This window comes from Schistocerca cancellata, chromosome 2, assembly GCF_023864275.1.
Source record: "Schistocerca cancellata isolate TAMUIC-IGC-003103 chromosome 2, iqSchCanc2.1, whole genome shotgun sequence".
Lineage (NCBI taxonomy): Eukaryota > Metazoa > Arthropoda > Insecta > Orthoptera > Acrididae > Schistocerca > Schistocerca cancellata.
In genome coordinates, this window is record NC_064627.1 from 841,615,996 (window position 1) to 841,636,131 (window position 20,136).

At 44.7% G+C, this 20,136-nt stretch overlaps 1 protein-coding gene across 1 annotated transcript in view; it reads right to left on the reverse strand.

Moving 5' to 3' along the window:
- Positions 1-20,136, reverse strand: part of LOC126162758 (sodium-independent sulfate anion transporter-like) — a 183,335-nt gene that overhangs the window by 71,349 nt on the left and 91,850 nt on the right. The window contains exon 2 of the mRNA XM_049919446.1: positions 19,176-19,426. Within this exon, the coding sequence (XP_049775403.1) occupies positions 19,176-19,426 (251 nt within the window). The remainder of the gene's footprint in view (positions 1-19,175; positions 19,427-20,136) is intronic.

Below are 20,136 nucleotides of genomic sequence, written 5' to 3' on the forward strand. Positions count from 1 at the left end.
GCTTGCCATCTACATTCAGTACATTTTGGACCGAAATTTTAGCCGTACACGTTTTAACCATTGTTGAGGTGGCTGTGAGGTACAAGGAACAATCTATTGACAGGGTATTAGAACGAGTAGTTCACTCATATCTTTTGTTGGACTGTAGGCAATCAAACATTAAAACAATGGTGCGGTGAACGTCGACTGACAAGTTTTGGCTGTAAGGGTGGAGTTGGGGCAAGAACTTAACGGTGACGAGGCAAAACATTATGACAACTAGTTTAATTGCGTGTTGGTGCACCTTTGGATAGCAATTCAGCAGCGATTCTGCATTTCATGGACTCTACAAATGCCGTGCTAGGTTTCCGGAGGTATGTGGAATCAGGTGTCTACGTAAGGTCACTCAGTGCCTATAAATTCCAGACCAGTGGCTTCTGTGCATGTCCGAAGGAACAGGCACCACGGCGACTACAGCCATTATGAAATAGGTACATGAAATGTAATTTCAGCTGCGAATATGGACAACCATCAGCTGTATAACAGAATGGCAACAATAAAAATTTGTGACGGACTGGGATTCGAACCCTGAGAAGCGGGAAATTCAGGCTTGAGTCCTGGTCCGGCACAAATTTCATTGTGATTTCATTTTACAGCTGACGGTTGTCCACATGCACAACTGTGAATACGTTTCATGTAGTAACTGCCATGGTCCTCAGACCACGTAGAAATATCCCGGCCTCGTGACACGGACTTCTAGAAGGCACTGTCGCCGTCGAGGAAGACAGCAAGCAACAGTGCAACCATGTGGACAACAATAATGTTCATCTACTCATACTCCACAGGTCACCTAAAGGTGCGTTGCGGAGGGTTCTTCTGCTACCACCAACTGATCCCTCATACCCTGATCCACTCGCGAATGGTGTGTGGGAAGAGTGATTGCCGGTAAGCCTCTGTATTGGCTCTAATTCCTCTAATTTTGTCGTCGTGGTCATTACACAAGATGTATGTGGGAGGAGGTAGTATGTTATACGCCTCTTTCTGGAAAGTGCTCTCTCGAAATTTGAAAAGTAAACCTCTCCATGGTGCAGAACGCCTCTCTTGTAATGTCTGCCACTGGAGTTTGTCGAGCACCTATGTAAAACTCTCGTGCGGACTAAGAGATCTTGTGACGAAATGCGCCGCTCTTCATTGGATCTTCTCTACCTGTCCTACTTGTCCTACCTGGTAAGGATCCCAGATTGATGAACAATGCTTAAGATTCTGTCGAACAAGCGCCTTGTAAGCCACTTCCTTTGTGGATGGGTCACTTTGCCTTTAGATTCTTCCTACGAATCGCAATTTGGCATCTGTTTTTCTTACAGCTTGTTCTGTATGGTCATTTCTCATTGCAATCGTAATTGACGTTGTTGTTGCGTCAACGTAAGAACACGTAGAGGTTTGCTGTGGCGGAGCGCCATGCTCGACAATTTGCCCTGATGGGAGTGCTCCAAGTGTTCCCCCTGCTACCTGTTCTGCCACCCATCCTGCTGTACTGAGTGGGCAAGCCGCCGACATTCACGTTCTTGTGATGAGGCTAAGACGTTTAACACCTTTTCACCCACTAGCGATTCCGTTGTCCTTCAACAACTTTCCACAGATGCTCACGACTGTAGCACGCATACAGCTGACCATTTTCGTAATTTCCGAGATGCTCGTTACCACGTGCTGGACCATATGATGTTGTTCTTTGTAAAAGTCTTTTGTGTCGGCGTATTTCATTATTTGGGCCCCGTATCTTCGCTAGGAAATGCAATCCGAAAACAAAGGAAGTAGGTTACAGTGCACTTGTTCGCCCACTGCCTGAATATTGCTCACCAGTGTGGGATCCGTCCTAGATAGGGTTGATAGAAGAGATGGAGAAGATCCAAAGGAGAGCAGCGCGCTTCGTTACAGGATCATTTAGTAATCGCGAAAGCGTTACGGACATCTCCAGTGGAAGACTCTGCAGGAGAGACGCTCAGTAGCTCGGTACGGGCTTTTTTTGAAGTTTCGAGAACATACCTTCACCGAGGAGTCAAGCAGTATATTGCTCCCTCTTACGTATATCTCGCGAAGAGAACATGAAGATAAAATCAGAGAGATTAGAGACCACACAGAGGCATACCGATAATCTTTGTTTCCGCGAACAATACGAGACTGGAATAGAAGGGAGAACCGATAGAGGTACTCAAAGTACCCTCCGCCACAAACCGTCAGGTGGCTTGCGGAGTATGGATATAGATGTAGATGTAGATTCCCCATTTTTTTTCTATTTATTGTTATTTAATTCCCCTCGCCACAAATGATCGGGTGCTGGGTTGTCAGTAATACACATACCACTCTTCAACCAAGGACATTTTAAAAATATTTGACGAATGACAAAAAAAGCATTAGGACTGTTTTTCTATTTCAAATTAAAAATAAAAGACAGGCAGCTAAAAGAAGAAAATATATACATTTTAAAAACACAGCGCAGAAGAAAAAAAGCCGCTGCATCACTGTGTTTTCACTTAAAAACTCTGAATGACCTGCAGTGGATGAAAAGTATTTCGGGAGGAAGGAGTATGTCCCACAGGGCAGAGAAGTGTGGATGGAAAAGGAAGGATCAGTTATGTGAGACAGCTATGGAGATGAAGGTAGCGGTTGGGGTGGGTAATAGGAATACAGAAGATGGGAAAGACAGAAGGTGAGGAGGAGTTTGGTGTGTAGCTAGGGTAGTGGTGACAAGAGGAAAGGGATGGGGATGCATGGAAAGGGAAGAGGAGAGAAGAGCCCTGATGTGCAGTGGGGTGGATGGGAAAGAGTTAAAGCTGGTAGGAGGGATAAATATTGGGGCGGAGCCCATTGTCTTGGAGAGGGAGTTGGTTGAAGTTGCGTTGGGATAGGTTATACAGTGTGTGCAAGTGTAGGGACGGTACGAGGAGTGTGTAAAAGTGCGGCAGCATATCAGTGTTGGTGATCAGAGGAGGGACAATGAGGTTATTGAAATCTAGTTTGCGGATAGTAGAGGAGATACGGAGGTGTTTGATGTGGGTGAGGAGAGGTGGGAATCTGATGAAATGTTGGAGGATTCATGTGGGGGAAGGTAAATGGATGCAGAAAGCGAGACGGAGTGCGTAACGTTCAAGGATTGGGAGGGACTTAGATTTTTTTGTGGGCGGATATGCATGCAATATTTGCGTAGCAGAGGATGGGTCGGATCAGGGTATTATAGGTTTGGAGAATATTGGAGTGGTGTACTCCCTGATTCGGCTGTTAGTAGTTTTAGCAGTTTGGTTCCCCATTCATCTCTTCTCCGCTTACACTGCATACTCTTCTTGCCGCGTAAAGTTGCAGTAACGCCACCTAGCTCGATGTTCCTACCGCCAGCAATTTACGACTAACAAGAGAATCGCGCCTACTCGTTAGCGATTTTGTCCAAATTTATGGTATGTGCAGGGCTTGACCGGGAATGAAAGTACCAAAATTGTGAACTCTAGATGGCCAAGCGTTTAGGAAAGAAAAAAAAAAAAAAACAAAGAAAAAAAAAACAAAGAAAAAAGCGTCTTTGGCGCCGATTGGGGAGACATCAGCCATTTATGTAAGTGTACATCCCAGGCAACCGTTAGTGCCGCGGAAAGCATACAGAAAGTTAAACCATACGTCGGGAGGTCTAGTCCCTATGCGGAATCCTTTTTTATTTTAAAATTTTCCGCTACTTACATGGTAAATAAAGCGAAATAAAACCCAATATATTGTATTTATTAATTTTTTCATAAAAGGCATTAAAAGGAAAGGCAAAGGAAGGTTTCGGATTGTAAATAAACTTCCACGAAGGATGGCAAGGTCTACACGAGAATTTCGTATATAAAATAGCATGCTTTTATTGTTTTACCGTTGATTTTTACACGTGCTAGGGTAATATTCGTAGTAACAACAGAGGAAATAGACAATGTCTCGGTATCATGCATACGTTATAAACGTCGCATTTTTATAATTACTCGGTTGTTTTAAACTTTCTGTACGAAATAAACCTGGTTTACACTCATCGCACAGTTTGGCAGCAAACTGCGCATAACAAATCATTTCGCCAAATATTGGCGAGGATAGCTGGTGATGTACAGTGTAATGTATTTTGATGCAATCTTCCCGGTATGTGATTTCTTTCCCTCTCTAGATGGGCTGATTTTAGCTCTATGGGAAACATATATCATTCGCATGTATACGGCGAGAGCTCCTCGAACGCCAAAATTAAACTAACGCAATGGGAAGTCCTCTACGATTCAATTACGATCTCTTTTGGATAGTTATTTGCGGAGATCTCGTGGTCGCTGTCAGTACAATCCTATCTTGGAAATCTACTTGTAATCCGAAATTTCCTTTGCCTTTCTTTTTCATGCCTTTTATGGGAATAAGGCACTGAAAATTATTTCGGAATATTTGCAGTATAAGTAATTTAAAAATTGGAAACTAGAAGAAATAAAAAATGTTTCTGCACAGCGAATCAACCACCGACCTCTTACCGCTGTGCCAACCGCTGCTTGAAAACCACGTTGACGTAAATGGCTCAAGCCTCGCCCGATCCGCGCCAGAAATACTTTGTTGAAACTGTACACCATCTTGAGTTCCCACTTCTGACACTCATTCATGGCCAAGCCCTGTATATATCACAAATTTGGACAAAATCAATGATGACGATTAGGCTCTGTCCCCTTGTAAGTTGGAGTGTTGCTTTCACTTTGCATCCCCGCGCGTTATTTGGTAGCTGTTTCATCTATGTAATATGAAGGACAGTGGAAGATAGCTAATGATACTGTGGAACATTATGCGAGGATTCGTGTTAACCCCTGTACGGGAGGATTCTCTCACAACTGAAGTTTGGAATACTTTTTGTCAGCCTTTGATCGTATAAACAACAGTAGAGTTAATTACAGAGAATTTACATCGGAAGAATTTCTTAAATAATTAAATAGGAAAACAGCGACTATACAACATGGACACAACACACGGAAAAGAAGCCACAGCGGAATGTTTAATCTGTTACTTGAGAGAATAATGATAATAATAATAATAATAATTGTTGTAGACATAGACTTAAATACCCGGCTTTCTAAATCGTGGATGGAGCAAAATACCATTACTGGGAACTCTCTACGTAGTCGATAAATCAGGAAAAACTGAACCTCACTTCTCTCAGGCGCCTTCGGCAACAACAGTGACCTCTTTTGCACCTGTTTGTATGACTAAGTAATGATTCGGAATACGAGAGAGCGATGTAGCGGGTCTTAGAACTCTGGTCGTCTGCAGCTCAGCTTGCTGCTGACGTAATGTGACAATGATTGATAGCGCATCGCGTTTCTGTCTAATTTAATTTCGATGGGGAGAACGGACTAATAATTCCCGGACCGTCCAGGCGAGCATAAAATAGCAGTTCCGGCATATGAATTCAGAGCATTTAGTTATTAGGCTGCTGCTTCAGCTATAGTTAGATGATTACCAGGAAACCCCCGATTGTTTAAAGAATCAATCTTCCATGTATAAAATGGCTTCAAACGTCTTATTACTTTACAAATAAGTGATGTGTTAAATATTTGACGTTAATCACATAAGGGAGAAAAAGTTTAGAAAAGATTTGAAATTCTGCTTAAAGTTTGTTGGAAGTATTATGAAATACTTGATGAATATACTCTGTGCAACTTGCGCTCCATTTTAAACAAAAGCACGCTTTTCACACACTCAATGTTTATGACGTAGTATCTCCTGAACTACGTGTCGTACAATTATATAATATTGTAGTTACATTGAATGTAGCTTATATGTGGATACTGTCTGTAAAGTGTGTTGTGAATAGCGTCGGTAGTAAAGAAGTGATAAATTAATGCGTCATATTAGATGCTGAAGTTTTACTGCACGAACAGGAAAATTCAGTTAGCGATATATTTTTTTTTCTTTCATCATTTTGGGCCGTGTGTCAGGGACGAATATTGTAGAAAAGATGTAAAGTCTGTTGGAAGTCGCTATGTGCTCTTATTCTCAAATGATGGATGAATAAAGCCCGGGTATTTGCTCGTCGTCAGTGACGCTGCCTCAGTACAAGCACACAGCTCCTAACTGTTGTACTACTGTGCTAAAGTTTTAACATGTGGTTATACCTCTTAATGAAAAGTTTACTACAGCATTTTAAGTCCTTAAATTCGATCAATACTTACACGAAATACTGAAAATAAGGTTTTTGTTGCCTCTGGGAGCTGTCAGACAGGCAGCTTGCAACAGAAACTGCATTCTGGGTTCCGAGATACTCACTTAGTAGTATAGAAGACTGGACGAGTACCCAGCGTTGCCACGGTATGTATTTACTCCAGTCTCCTCGTTCTCCCTCTCTCTGTCCATCTCCCCCCTCAATTTTCTCTATCCATCTCCCCATACCCCCTCTCACTGTCCATCTCTCCTCACCCGTCTGTCCATGTGCTCCTTCCCCCTTTGTCCATGTGCTCCTTCCCCCCTCTGTCCATCTTATAAGTCAATATCCTCCTCCCCCTCTACCTCCTCCTCACTGCCCTAAGTCTTATCTCCTCCTCTCTCTTAGCCTATCTTCTCCTCCCACCTCGTTCTGTCCATCTCCTCCTCCCCCTCACTCTATCCATGTCGTCCTCTTCCCTTCCTCTGTCCATCTCCTTCCTTTCCCTTCCTCTGTCTATCTCCTTCCTTCCCCTTCATCTGTCCATCTCCTCCTCTTCCCTTCATCTGTTCATTTGCTCCTCTTCCCTTCATCTGTTCATTTGCTCCTCTTTCCTTCATCTGTTCATCTCCTCCTCTTCTCTTCCTCTGTCCATTTCCTCCTCTTCTCTTCCTCTGTCCATTTCCTCCTCTTCTCTTCCTCTGTACATTTCCTCCTCTTTCTTTCCTCTGTCCATTTCCTCCTCTTTCTTTCCTCTGGCCATCTCTTCCTCTCACCTCTCTCCAGCCACCTACACCTCTTCTCTTTTGAAATGAAAATTAAAACGCTTACAGCCATCAATTTTGCATGCGATTTATTTGTGTAGGCAGTTTCGGATTTCTAATACGCCATCTGCAGGTCCCTTGACCAAAGAAACTGAGATGAATCCAATCTCATGTGCAGTCATAACGGAAGCCAATATTATTTAACTGGTGTCTGTAAATTTCTGGTTTACAAGACGCCATCGCTTCGTTCATCAACCAACGACTGTCAGGACAACATTGAGGATCTGAATGTAGATGTTTTGATTTTCATTTCATACTGGATAGCCCAAGTTCTGGTAACCGTCCATTACAAGGATGAGCATATAAATATTCTTTCCTTTCTGTCCATATACCCGTTCTCTTCTCTCTGTCAACCTCCATCCCATACCTATCAATGCCCATGCTCTCCTTTCGCCTCTCTCTCCATCGCCTCCTACCCTCTTCTCTCTCCACCTTATCACCCCTACTCCAATACGAGGTGTTTGGTTGTTATTTCCACAGCCTTTCTTTCCAGATAATAAGTAGTATGTGTACCAAGTTTGGATGAATTCGATCCAGAGATGTCTGAAAATGTTTGGTTCCATTTGTCAATATCTACTTTAACAGCAAGGTTATGTAACTTATTTCAGGGGTCCACTATTCAAAGGCTATCAACAAAAACAGCGGCACTACATCAAAATAACAATGACTAACGATGGGCGCTACGTTCTTTGCACTAAAGGTGTAATAAGAATAATTTATGATGTTCACAAATGGTAGTGCTCTAGACGGCTGCTTAAGGGATGAGGCATATAATGTTCTACTTGAAATATTTTTCTTTCAATATATCTGCTATAAATAATCAACTGCACTTCAGAAAAAGTAATAATGTTAATGAATTCATTTCTACCTTAAAGAGAAAATTGAATCTCATTACTCTTCATTGGAGTGGACCTATGTTGCTACAAAAATTTTCATCACTCACCCACTAATATTAAAATGCCGGATATTAAGCAAACGTAATTTTCTACTCCGTAACGATTAAAATTTTATTTATTACTTTATCCCATACATTACGACGCCACAAAAGAAAGAAGCTACTCGCATTAGTGAGGATCTATTTTAATGGCTTCTTCATAGAAGTCTGTTTTTCAATTTCGAAGAGTGTTCTTACGCTATGAGTCGTTTTATATACGCAAAATCTATAAAATCATTGGCAGTGGATGAGCAGTCTTGGACAGAAGAGTTCTCCCACTCCACCAGAAGACAAAAACTGCAGAGGCTCTGTATAAACTCTAAACTAAACTAAACTCCGTCCGAACAGGCCTTGGAAGGCCCGACGGCACCGACCGGCCGCCGTGTCATCCTCAGACCACAGGCGTTACTGCATGCGGATATGGAGGGGCATGTGGTCAGCACACCACTCTCCCGGCCGTACGTCAGTTTACGAGACCAGAGCCGCTACTTCTCAATCAAGAAGCTCCTCAGTTTACCTCACAAGGGCTGAGTGCACCCCGCTTGCCAACAGCATTCGGCAGACCGGTTGGTCACCCTTCCAAGTGCTAACCCAGCCCGACAGCGCTTATCTTCGGTGATCTGACGGGAACCTGTTCTCCATACAAACGATGAACATAAACCTGGGGCAGTGGAAGGAACAAATACAAACCGGATGTTATTTCATAAGTTCTCTAATTAGCAGCGTCACTCATTTCTTTTGTATAAGACTCGACCAAGACTTTTCCGTCAGAGCGGAAGAAAACATTTCCAGTAAACTGCTCATCAACTGTCACCAGGTGTTGTGGATCGATTGTGACTAAACTTGTCACAGCGCAAAAAGTACATTTTAAGGCCAAAGAATGTTTACGTTAATACGCCATGACAAATAGTTCCTCAGTAACGCGAGCAGTCTCTTTCCTTTCATATCAAAGTAATATAACTCCTTTTGCTACCAAAATGTGTTTCATTCTTGCGTAAAGTAATCTGTAAATTGACAGCATGTAAATTATCTACAAAAATTGCAGTTAAATAGGCTGTATACGACTCGTTTCATATTATTTCCCTATTTGGTGCAACCGGTTTCAACCAAACTCGGTACACGTGGCACCTACCACTGTCTGGAAAGAATCTCTGGGGTGGGGGTTAAGAATCACCTACCTATCAAAGTGGTAGTAGTGAGGTGCAAAGAAAGTGTAGCCCACAGTGCGTGAGTAACTATACTTTATTCCTCCCCCTTTGAGAAGAAGCAGCACTAAGTGACTTGCAACAACTTTACACATAATTTCAAACCTGTATGAAAATTTTTCTCGCTTACAGACCCCCCCCCCCCCCCACACACACGAAATGGTGAAAGGAGAAAAGTTTATCGCTTATTGTTCACGCAGTAAAACTGCCGCATCAGGAATGACGTTTTAATATATTACTTCTTTACTACCGACCGTATTCGCGACACTTTTTGCAGTGAGAATTCACACACCCCTGAATGTACCTGCAAAATTATGTCATTACGCAACACAAAATTTATTCAAGGGATGTGAAGTCAAACACTGAGGAACATGACAAACTGCCACGTTTTGCGTGACGTTTAAATTTATTACTTCTTTACTGTTAACTCTTTCCGCAACAGTACCTACATACGCCGCTGAATGCATCTACAAAATGACATTAGTGTATCATTATACGACATCTAATTCAGGAGATATGATGTCATAGGCATTGAGCTGCGTAAAAACGAAACTGCAGGGCGAAATTCGTTGAGATACAGGAGAACTGTTTGTACAAAGACGTTTGAAATATGTTAATACACTCCTGGAAATGGAAAAAAGAACACATTGACACCCACCATACTTGCTCCGGACACTGCGAGAGAGCTGTACAAGCAATGATCACACGCACGGCACAGCGGACACACCAGAAACCGCGGTGTTGGCCGTCGAATGGCGCTAGCTGCGCAGCATTTGTGCACCGCCGCCGTCAGTGTCAGCCAGTTTGCCGTGGCATACGGAGCTCCATCGCAGTCTTTAACACTGGTAGCATGCCGCGACAGCGTGGACGTGAACCGTATGTGCAGTTGACGGACTTTGAGCAAGGGCGTATAGTGGGCATGCGGGAGGCCGGGTGGACGTACCGCCGAATTGCTCAACACGTGGGGCGTGAGGTCTCCACAGTACATCGATGTTGTCACCAGTGGTCGGCGGAAGGTGCACGTGCCCGTCGACCTGGGACCGGACCGCAGCGACGCACGGATGCACGCCAAGACCGTAGGATCCTACGCAGTGCCGTAGGGGACCGCACCGCCACTTCCCAGCAAATTAGGGACACTGTTGCTCCTGGGGTATCGGCGAGGACCATTCGCAACCGTCTCCATGAAGCTGGGCTACGGTCCCGCACACCGTTAGGCCGTCTTCCGCTCACGCCCCAACATCGTGCAGCCCGCCTCCAGTGGTGTCGCGACAGGCGTGAATGGAGGGACGAATGGAGACGTGTCGTCTTCAGCGATGAGAGTCGCTTCTGCCTTGGTGCCAATGATGGTCGTATGCGTGTTTGGCGCCGTGCAGGTGAGCGCCACAATCAGGACTGCATACGACCGAGGCACACAGGGCCAACACCCGGCATCATGGCGTGGGGAGCGATCTCCTACACTGGCCGTACACCACTGGTGATCGTCGAGGGGACACTGAATAGTGCACGGTACATCCAAACCGTCATCGAACCCATCGTTCTACCATTCCTAGACCGGCAAGGGAACTTGCTGTTCCAACAGGACAATGCACGTCCGCATGTATCCCGTGCCACCCAACGTGCTCTAGAAGGTGTAAATCAACTACCCTGGCCAGCAAGATCTCCGGATCTGTCCCCCATTGAGCATGTTTGGGACTGGATGAAGCGTCGTCTCACGCGGTCTGCACGTCCAGCACGAACGCTGGTCCAACTGAGGCGCCAGGTGGAAATGGCATGGCAAGCCGTTCCACAGGACTACATCCAGCATCTCTACGATCGTCTCCATGGGAGAATAGCAGCCTGCATTGCTGCGAAAGGTGGATATACACTGTACTAGTGCCGACATTGTGCATGCTCTGTTGCCTGTGTCTATGTGCCTGTGGTTCTGTCAGTGTGATCATGTGATGTATCTGACCCCAGGAATATGTCAATAAAGTTTCCCCTTCCTGGGACAATGAATTCACGGTGTTCTTATTTCAATTTCCAGGAGTGTATATGTTAGATATAAGTGATATATGCATACAGGGCAAAGCCACTGGTAAACGGCTCCCCGTAAATCTCTGGATCGAATTCATCCAGAGGGATTAGAGCAAGACTGCCTAATCACGTCGATACGTAATTCTTTACATTTCTATGCACATAACTGACAATCTTTTCACTTTACGTTTCATAAGATGAGGTCGGGTATGTGATGCTTATATGTTGGTATCTGTCGGGAGTCGGAAGGAGGTGGGGGAACGGTAGAGGATGGTGAGGGGTGGTTCACTCCGTTTTAAAAATAAGTAAATAAATAAAGCAACGGAGAGCCATTTGTCATTGTACAGTATAGTCTCACCAGCTCGCAGGTGACTAGAATGGAATTCATAGAATCCTGTGTTTGAACCATAAAAGAATAAATCAAACTCAGAAAATATTTCTCATAGAAAAATGATGAGCATATTCAATTAATGTCACTTATACAAGGAAGACGTCGTTTTCTGGTGATGTATCTCAGTTGTTTCGCTTACCATCAGTAACTGAGACAAAATTCCGATCTGGAAAGCGAGGTGAAACTGATATGCTGTCAAACTCTCATTGGTAACGTCCTTAACATCAAACTAGCAGATTTCTTTCGACTGAAATCGAAAATTCTCGCTTATTTCGATACAGAGCTGTCCACCTCTCGCCATTAAAACTGTAACACAATGGAGGTGGTATACAACAAACTCACTTGGCACAAACTGTACCAAATGCCTGGATATGCAAATGACTAATATTTCAGAGCTACTGCACAAAGTAGTATTACGTCACTTGCATTATGTATACGATGAAAGATTAAGCAGCAGTTTTATCATTCAGAAATCACGTTTAAGTGTTGTTTTCTCGTGAGAAGATCGTGCTATGTCTCGTACAAGAAGCTGATGCGACTACCAGTACGTTCTGAATTAGACAACGGCGGATCATGGTTTATGGTGACAGCGATTTGTCTTTCTACAATATTGCTGTTCGGGTTTCCGTGACTGTCGTTAGAATATCTAATCTATGGGTTCAAGAGGCTCACACTCAATGGCATGCAGGATCTCAGCCTCGTTACACGACTAGAGCCTGAGAGGAAGGACAGTTTTCTGAGCGAACACTGTCTTCCCTCTAGGCCACTAATTGTGTGGCGAGGTTGCAGTATCGTACAGCCACATCGCACACCTCGAGTCACACAATGGGCTTGTTTTGAGACAGCACTCTCACGTCCTTCTAAGCAATATTGCTTCATTTTATGTCACTATCTCGCCATTATTATTTCGTGTGTACTAGACTTAAGTGCTTCGGAGAAAAGCTTTTGAGTTTTTCCGCTAGGACAATGCGCTACCGATGTGGGCTCAAAATCCTCTTGTAGACAGAAGGTTCAAATGACTAAGCACTATGGGACTTAACATCTGAGGTCATCAGTCCCCTAGACTTAGAACTACTTAAACATAACTAACCTAAGGACATCACACACATCTATGCCCGAGGCAGGATTCGAACCTGCGACTACGGCAGCAGCGCGGTTCCGGACTGAAGTGCCTAGAACCGCTCGGCCACAGCAGCCGGCGTAGACAAAAGGCAGACTGTGGATCTCATTGGGATAAGCGTATCTTCCTAGGGAGACAAGCACTTTTCATGCATATGAGACTGGGCCTGCTTTGTGCTAGTGTGGACACAGTTCGTACCTTGGCCCAGCTGTGGGCAGAGGGTTTCATGCCATCCTGACCGTAAAGTATATTCGTGGATGGCGTTTTTGCCTTTTCTGCGTGAACATCAAAGGTCGAGATGCTACAGTACTAACCAACTGGTGTGAGAACGATGGTTGTTTTTGCTCCCAAATTTTAGTTACCCATTTTAACTGAATCGCGCCACCACCATGCTTGGTGCGAAGGGCCCGATCAGTAGAGGAAACATTGTTCCACAATGGTACCAATCATGTTAAAATACATCTTGAACGTCGAGATTGGGAAGTTTTTGCCGCAGTTCTCTGTTTTTTCGTGAAATAAGCGATATTCTCGTCTGTCACATTGTCAACAGCATTGAGTCGTCTCTTCCACGTAGAGTTTGTTGAAACTAGAGTCGAAGGTAGTGAATTTAGATTCAGGGCATTCGTCTCTGGGCCGTCGTTGAGAGGGGGTCATCTCTGGCATCCGTTTGTGATTACTAATGCAAGCTACCTGATTTGGAAAAATTTAAGAGTCGCATCTTTTGGTAGTGCTATCTACATTCTTAGTAGCTCATTACTTGCTTAATTTACCACGCAGCTTGTGCTGCTTAATTTGGTTATAATTTGTGGCAAATTGTTGTACTGTTAACTTTGATTTCGTGCTCTGCGCAGAGCCGCAAATCTTGATGAGCTTTCTCAATACAGTCTTTCACGATTTTTGGTGCCTCCCCACCTCGTTAGAATCGTTTTGTGTTTTGATTTGATTTTTAGAGAAAAATCCTGTCTGTTCATTTTACTATGGTTCATGTCAATCATTAGAGAAAATAAATCACTGTCAATCTCAGTCCTGACTTAAGATTTCAAGATCCTTCGCTGGTCTATGACTTTTCAGTGGTTAGGCAACCTACAAAAAACAAGTATGACTGGTTGTTGTTTCACTGTGACAGTGTTTTCGTTGCGTAGAGCGGCCAAACAAAACAATCAGTTATGTTAAGAATTCTGAGAAAAAAACAGCATTACACTCTCTCGTCTTATCTGGGAAACACCAGATAATTTTGAGTTTACAGCAAGACACGTATTCAGACAGTACGAAAACAACTGGAACACGATGGACTGTCGGTGTGGCGATCATTTTTGCGGTTTCCTTTTGAGCGTCAATATAGGTATGCTAAGAGTGGTGCGCCCAACTCTAACACTGGACACAGGAGTATGTTTGGCACCATATCGGGTGTATCCGAAAGCCCAGGCTGAGTACAACCATTGCCAGATTGCACTCATCATCGTTACGCAGATCAAGCACCTGGAGCGATGGTATGAGGTGCCATTGGGTACACAACACGATCACGTCTTGTTCGTTTAATTTGGACAGCATGGCCTGGCTCGCACCATCCCGACTGACCACGAGAACACGGCAAGTGCCATCATACGATATTCCATGAATTTAGCTCGGTGGAAGAGGGGTCAAAATAAGCGAACACATGTCTCGGCTTATACGTAGATACTCGTCCTTTTCGGAAACAACGACGCTCAAAGTTTGCCAGGTATATTGGAGCTACTATAAGTGCATTTTACAGCGTGATAACCTCAGGTGAAACGGTGGCACAGTAATTAGCACCGCCGCTTCTTATTCTTGCGGCCCGTGTTGGAAACCCGATTACTTCTTTTATTTTTGTTTTCCTTCATATACTCATGTGTGTAGAATGTTACTACAAGAATGTTTTCCAGCGTATATTGTCCTTATTCGTCTACTGATTGTACACTCCTGAAAATGGAAAAAAGAACACATTGACACCGGTGTGTCAGACCCACCATACTTGCTCCGGACACTGCGAGAGGGCTGTACAAGCAATGATCACACGCACGGCACAGCGGACACACCCGGAACCGCGGTGTTGGCCGTCGAATGGCGCTAGCTGCGCAGCATTTGTGCACCGCCGCCGTCAGTGTCAGCCAGTTTGCCGTGGCATACGGAGCTCCATCGCAGTCTTTAACACTGGTAGCATGCCGCGACAGCGTGGACGTGAACCGTATGTGCAGTTGACGGACTTTGAGCGAGGGCGTATAGTGGGCATGCGGGAGGCCGGGTGGACGTACCGCCGAATTGCTCAACACGTGGGGCGTGAGGTCTCCACAGTACATCGATGTTGTCGCCAGTGGTCGGCGGAAGGTGCACGTGCCCGTCGACCTGGGACCGGACCGCAGCGACGCACGGATGCACGCCAAGACCGTAGGATCCTACGCAGTGCCGTAGGGGACCGCACCGCCACTTCCCAGCAAATTAGGGACACTGTTGCTCCTGGGGTATCGGCGAGGACCATTCGCAACCGTCTCCATGAAGCTGGGCTACGGTCCCGCACACCGTTAGGCCGTCTTCCGCTCACGCCCCAACATCGTGCAGCCCGCCTCCAGTGGTGTCGCGACAGGCGTGAATGGAGGGACGAATGGAGACGTGTCGTCTTCAGCGATGAGAGTCGCTTCTGCCTTGGTGCCAATGATGGTCGTATGCGTGTTTGGCGCCGTGCAGGTGAGCGCCACAATCAGGACTGCATACGACCGAGGCACACAGGGCCAACACCCGGCATCATGGTGTGGGGAGCGATCTCCTACACTGGCCGTACACCACTGGTGATCGTCGAGGGGACACTGAATAGTGCGCGGTACATCCAAACCGTCATCGAACCCATCGTTCTACCATTCCTAGACCGGCAAGGGAACTTGCTGTTCCAACAGGACAATGCACGTCCACATGTATCCCGTGCCACCCAACGTGCTCTAGAAGGTGTAAGTCAACTACCCTGGCCAGCAAGATCTCCGGATCTGTCCCCCATTGAGCATGTTTGGGACTGGATGAAGCGTCGTCTCACGCGGTCTGCACGTCCAGCACGAACGCTGGTCCAACTGAGGCGCCAGGTGGAAATGGCATGGCAAGCCGTTCCACAGGACTACATCCAGCATCTCTACGATCGTCTCCATGGGAGAATAGCAGCCTGCATTGCTGCGAAAGGTGGATATACACTGTACTAGTGCCGACATTGTGCATGCTCTGTTGCCCGTGTCTATGTGCCTGTGGTTCTGTCAGTGTGATCATGTGATGTATCTGACCCCAGGAATGTGTCAATAAAGTTTCCCCTTCCTGGGACAATGAATTCACGGTGTTCTTATTTCAATTTCCAGGAGTGTATATCAGATGAATGAATATAAAAAAACGAGAAAATTATTTGAAATTGTTTTCAGTGAAATACTTATGGTATATCTTTATTCATAATCAATTGAAAGCGCTAGCTTTCGGAAAAGTGATCCGTTATCCATGATTTTCCGTGAAATTATTTCCAACGCTCGAAGTCTTCAGCAATGTTAACGATGTTTCTTTCCCGAGTGAGGTTCATACGGAGAAATATCACTGTGGTAAAGCTGCTTTGACGGGATGCTTGTGGTGTTCGGAATACGGGTGTTTCGAGTGTTTACACGATCGATATCATCCAAGGAAATGTACCAAGTCTTGCTGAAGAACAAACATATCAATAAAATATAAGAAATAGTATAAGAACTGAGAAGGGAATGAAACATCATCAGTCAGAGACAAACACATTATATCATAAATATATCACTTATTGGAAATCCATTTACAATTTTACAGTTAATATAACGCCTTGTGTCCCCTAATTTGGTAACAAACATTCATGTAGTAACCTTCTACGGACAAGGGTAGATAAAAAATAAATAAAACAAAATGAAGGAAAACAATAACCTGGTTTCGAACTCGGGGCGCAAAACTAAGAACCCCCTATGCTAACCATTGAGCCATCATTTTGTTTGAGGATATCGCTCGGTAAAAGGCACATAATGGACTTCGAATGTACCTCGAAGACTTTGACTCTTTTTTTTTTTTTTCAGAAAGGATCGAGTATCTACGGATAAGCCGAGACACGTGTTCACCTAGCGAAGTTCCTGGCAAATCGACTGGTGCACTTGCCGTGTTCTCCTGGTCAGTCGGGATTGGTGCGACTCACGCCACGCCGCACACATCAAGTCCACTAAACAGAGAAAAGGTTACCATAGCCTTTGTCGGCGCTCGATTCAAATCGCCCCTCTCATTTTCTGTGATATCCTAGGATTATCACCCTCCCATGTAATACATGCTCTCTAGGATGAGAACGTTGGCAGCTCCTTGTCTTGTGGTTAGCATTGTTGACTCTCGATCACGGGGCCTCGCTTTCAATTCCATGCCTGGTCGCCGATTTGTGTGTGTGTATGTTTGTGTGTGAATGTGTATGTCTGTGCGTTATCCTCATCATAATTTCATCATCATCATAGCGCAAGCCACCGAAATGGTGCCAAATAAAAGGTCTTGGACCAGGTGGTCAAAATAGAGACTGACAATGAGTATCGATTTATCAAAATATGGATATCTCTTCAAATTGATAGTAATGTGTAACGTCAGTAATTATATTATCGAAATGTCGATTAATCGGTATTTAATAACTAACGCTAAAAGCGACTCTTTTATTGTCTGTCTTTTCTTGACTCATAGGCACTATAGTTCTCATCAGTAGACTTCTTCCCCATTCCAGCTACTACAAATCTTCGCAACCTGACAGTAAATATCTTGCAAAGGGCTTAGTTAAATTTCATATTCAGTACTAGAAATGAGCACCAGAGTTGAGCATGAGTGTATCTATACTGCATATTCATGAAAGCTTGTAACTTCTGTGTTTCGCTCCTACCATTGCAAATGATAGATATGAGGTGCAAAATGGACACATTTGGTAACATTATTACTCTCTGCTCCAAACTATGAGGCAGAATGTGCGCTTCTCTTGTGCCCTGATTGCCTGGATCAAGAAAAGATAGACGCACTGTAAAAGTATCGTACACTCGGCACAAGTACCACACACATTACTGCACTGGTATTTAATGGAAAATGGACTCAGTTGGCTGAAATGCTTAGTCGTCATTTCACACCTGATTTGTCAGAGACTGCTAAAAAGTACGAAATATGCCAAGCCTGTTCTGTTTCGTCCGAAACTGTGGCTTCCTTAGTAAGCTTGGTTGTGCTAGATAACAGAAGCGGATTGACAGCGGAACATACGGAACAAAGAGTTCTGTTAATGTTTGTCGGTGACGGCTATTGGTTTCATTAATTAGTTTTTTTGTAAGTTAGCGATTTTATAGATTATTGTGTGTCTTTTATTGGTTAATGTTGGATAAAATAAAGTACATGTCAAATTTTTAAATATTTTTATCAGAATGAAATTTTTTCTCTGCATCGAAGTGTGCGCTGATTTGAAACTTCCTGGCAGATTAAAATTGTGCACCGGACCGAGACTGGAACTCTGGACCTTTGCCTTTCGTCGACCAGTGCTCCAGCCGCGCGGGATTAGCCGAGCGGCCTGAGGCGCTGCAGTCATTGACTGTGCGGCTGGTCCCGGCGGAGGTTTCAGTCCTCCCTCGGGCATGTGTGTGTGTGTGTGTGTGTGTGTGTCCTTAGGATAATTTAGGTTAAGTAGTGTGTAAGCTTAGGTACTGATGACCTTAGCAGTTAAGTCCCATAAGATTTCACACACATTTGAACATTTTTTTGACAAGTTCTCTACCATCCGAGCCACGCAAGCACGACTCACAGTTTTCATCCCGCCAGTGCGTCGTCTCCTACCTTCCAAACTTCACAGAAGCTCTCCTGCAGAGCTTACAGAACTAGCACGCCTGGAAGAAAGGATATTGCGGAGACATGGCTTAGCCATAGCCTGGGGGATGTTTCCAGAATGAAAATTTCACTCTGCAGCGGAGTGTGCTCTAATATGAAACTTACTAGCAAATTAAAACTACGTACTGTACCGAAACTCGACCTCGGGAACTTGGCGTTTCGCGGACTAGTGGTCTACTATCTGAGCTACCCAAGCACGACTCACGACCCTCCACCCGCTCTCACAGCTTTCATTCCCAGTACCTCGTTTCCTACCTTGGAAAGTAGGAGACGGGGTAATGGTGGAAATTAAGCTGTGAGGACGGGTCGTGAGTCGTGCTCATATAGCTCATGTGGTAGAGCACTTCACCGTGTAAGGCAAACGTCCCGAGTGCCAGTTTCGGTCCGGCACTGTTTTTTAGATCATTTCTGAAACATCGATTAATTTTTTTAAACTTCTGTAAATATTGAAAATGTCGACCGGTACGTCGGATTATCGATATTTATAAATCGATAATATCGACGCATTTTATAAAGCTGGACACAAAATAAATCAATATTATTAAAAGTTTGCTTATCTCTAGGCCGAACTCCCCAGAATGGAACTGCTGGTAAATACTGCAATAGGCGCATTTCATTTTAGGACGGGCACGGCTGGAGGCAGCTCACCTGTGGAGGCAGGCCGGCGACGACGGCGTACGCGATGCCCTGGGGGATGGCGGTGAGGCCGACGGTGATGCCGGCCACCGCGTCCTGCAGCAGGGTGGACAAGGTGTACGCGGGCAGCCACTGCAGGATGGGCAGCCGCTTGCGGGCCGTCGCCACGCTGCACGCCTCCGAGGCGGACTTCTTCAGGTAGCGCAGCACAGCCGAGCAGCTGACCGCGCGCTCTTCCGCTGCCGTAACGTCTGTGTCATGTTCTGGAAGGAGGAAACAAAAGTCTTCCAGCATCTTTACACACTCGCGGAATATATAATAACACGAGCAACTAAATAAGTGTACCCTCGCTGTCAGTGGCAACGAGGGAGTAATTTTGGTAAGTGAGAGACCCCATGTGCTCTGCAACTTCCGGATGATCTCGCTTCACTAACCCAGATACTCATGATCCAGCGTTCTTTGTGTAGTACATCCCTGCCAGAAACAAGGCGCTCTTCTTATCTGTCTGGAGATAAGAAACAGACGTATCCCATCGACGATTTGCAGCCGTCGCTGTCATCGCAAGTTTACGAGCTTTGAGCAAACGCTGGAAGTTTACTAAGCAGATTCTCCATCTTGAAGTGTAATATTCTTGCTTATGTTGTGTGTGTTATTTACTGTCCTGACATGTAGAACCAGATGTAATACCTGGGTGTATTTTGTATTCTCTGAATTAGTTTACAAAACATACTGTCATGCAAAGCCAACTGTAATATTCTTATACTATACTGTTAATAAAAAGCAGTGTAACAAACAGAAATACAGTTACCTATCCGGACAGCAAACCCACAAAAACAAGTACAATAACCGTGTGTGTTAACCTAAGGAATAAGCATCAGACTTTAACTCGTTTCTTCAAATAAGTCATTAGTTCAGAGGTATGGCAAATAACAGTAGTTGGACTACTATTCTGCATCTATAACAACATATGTGG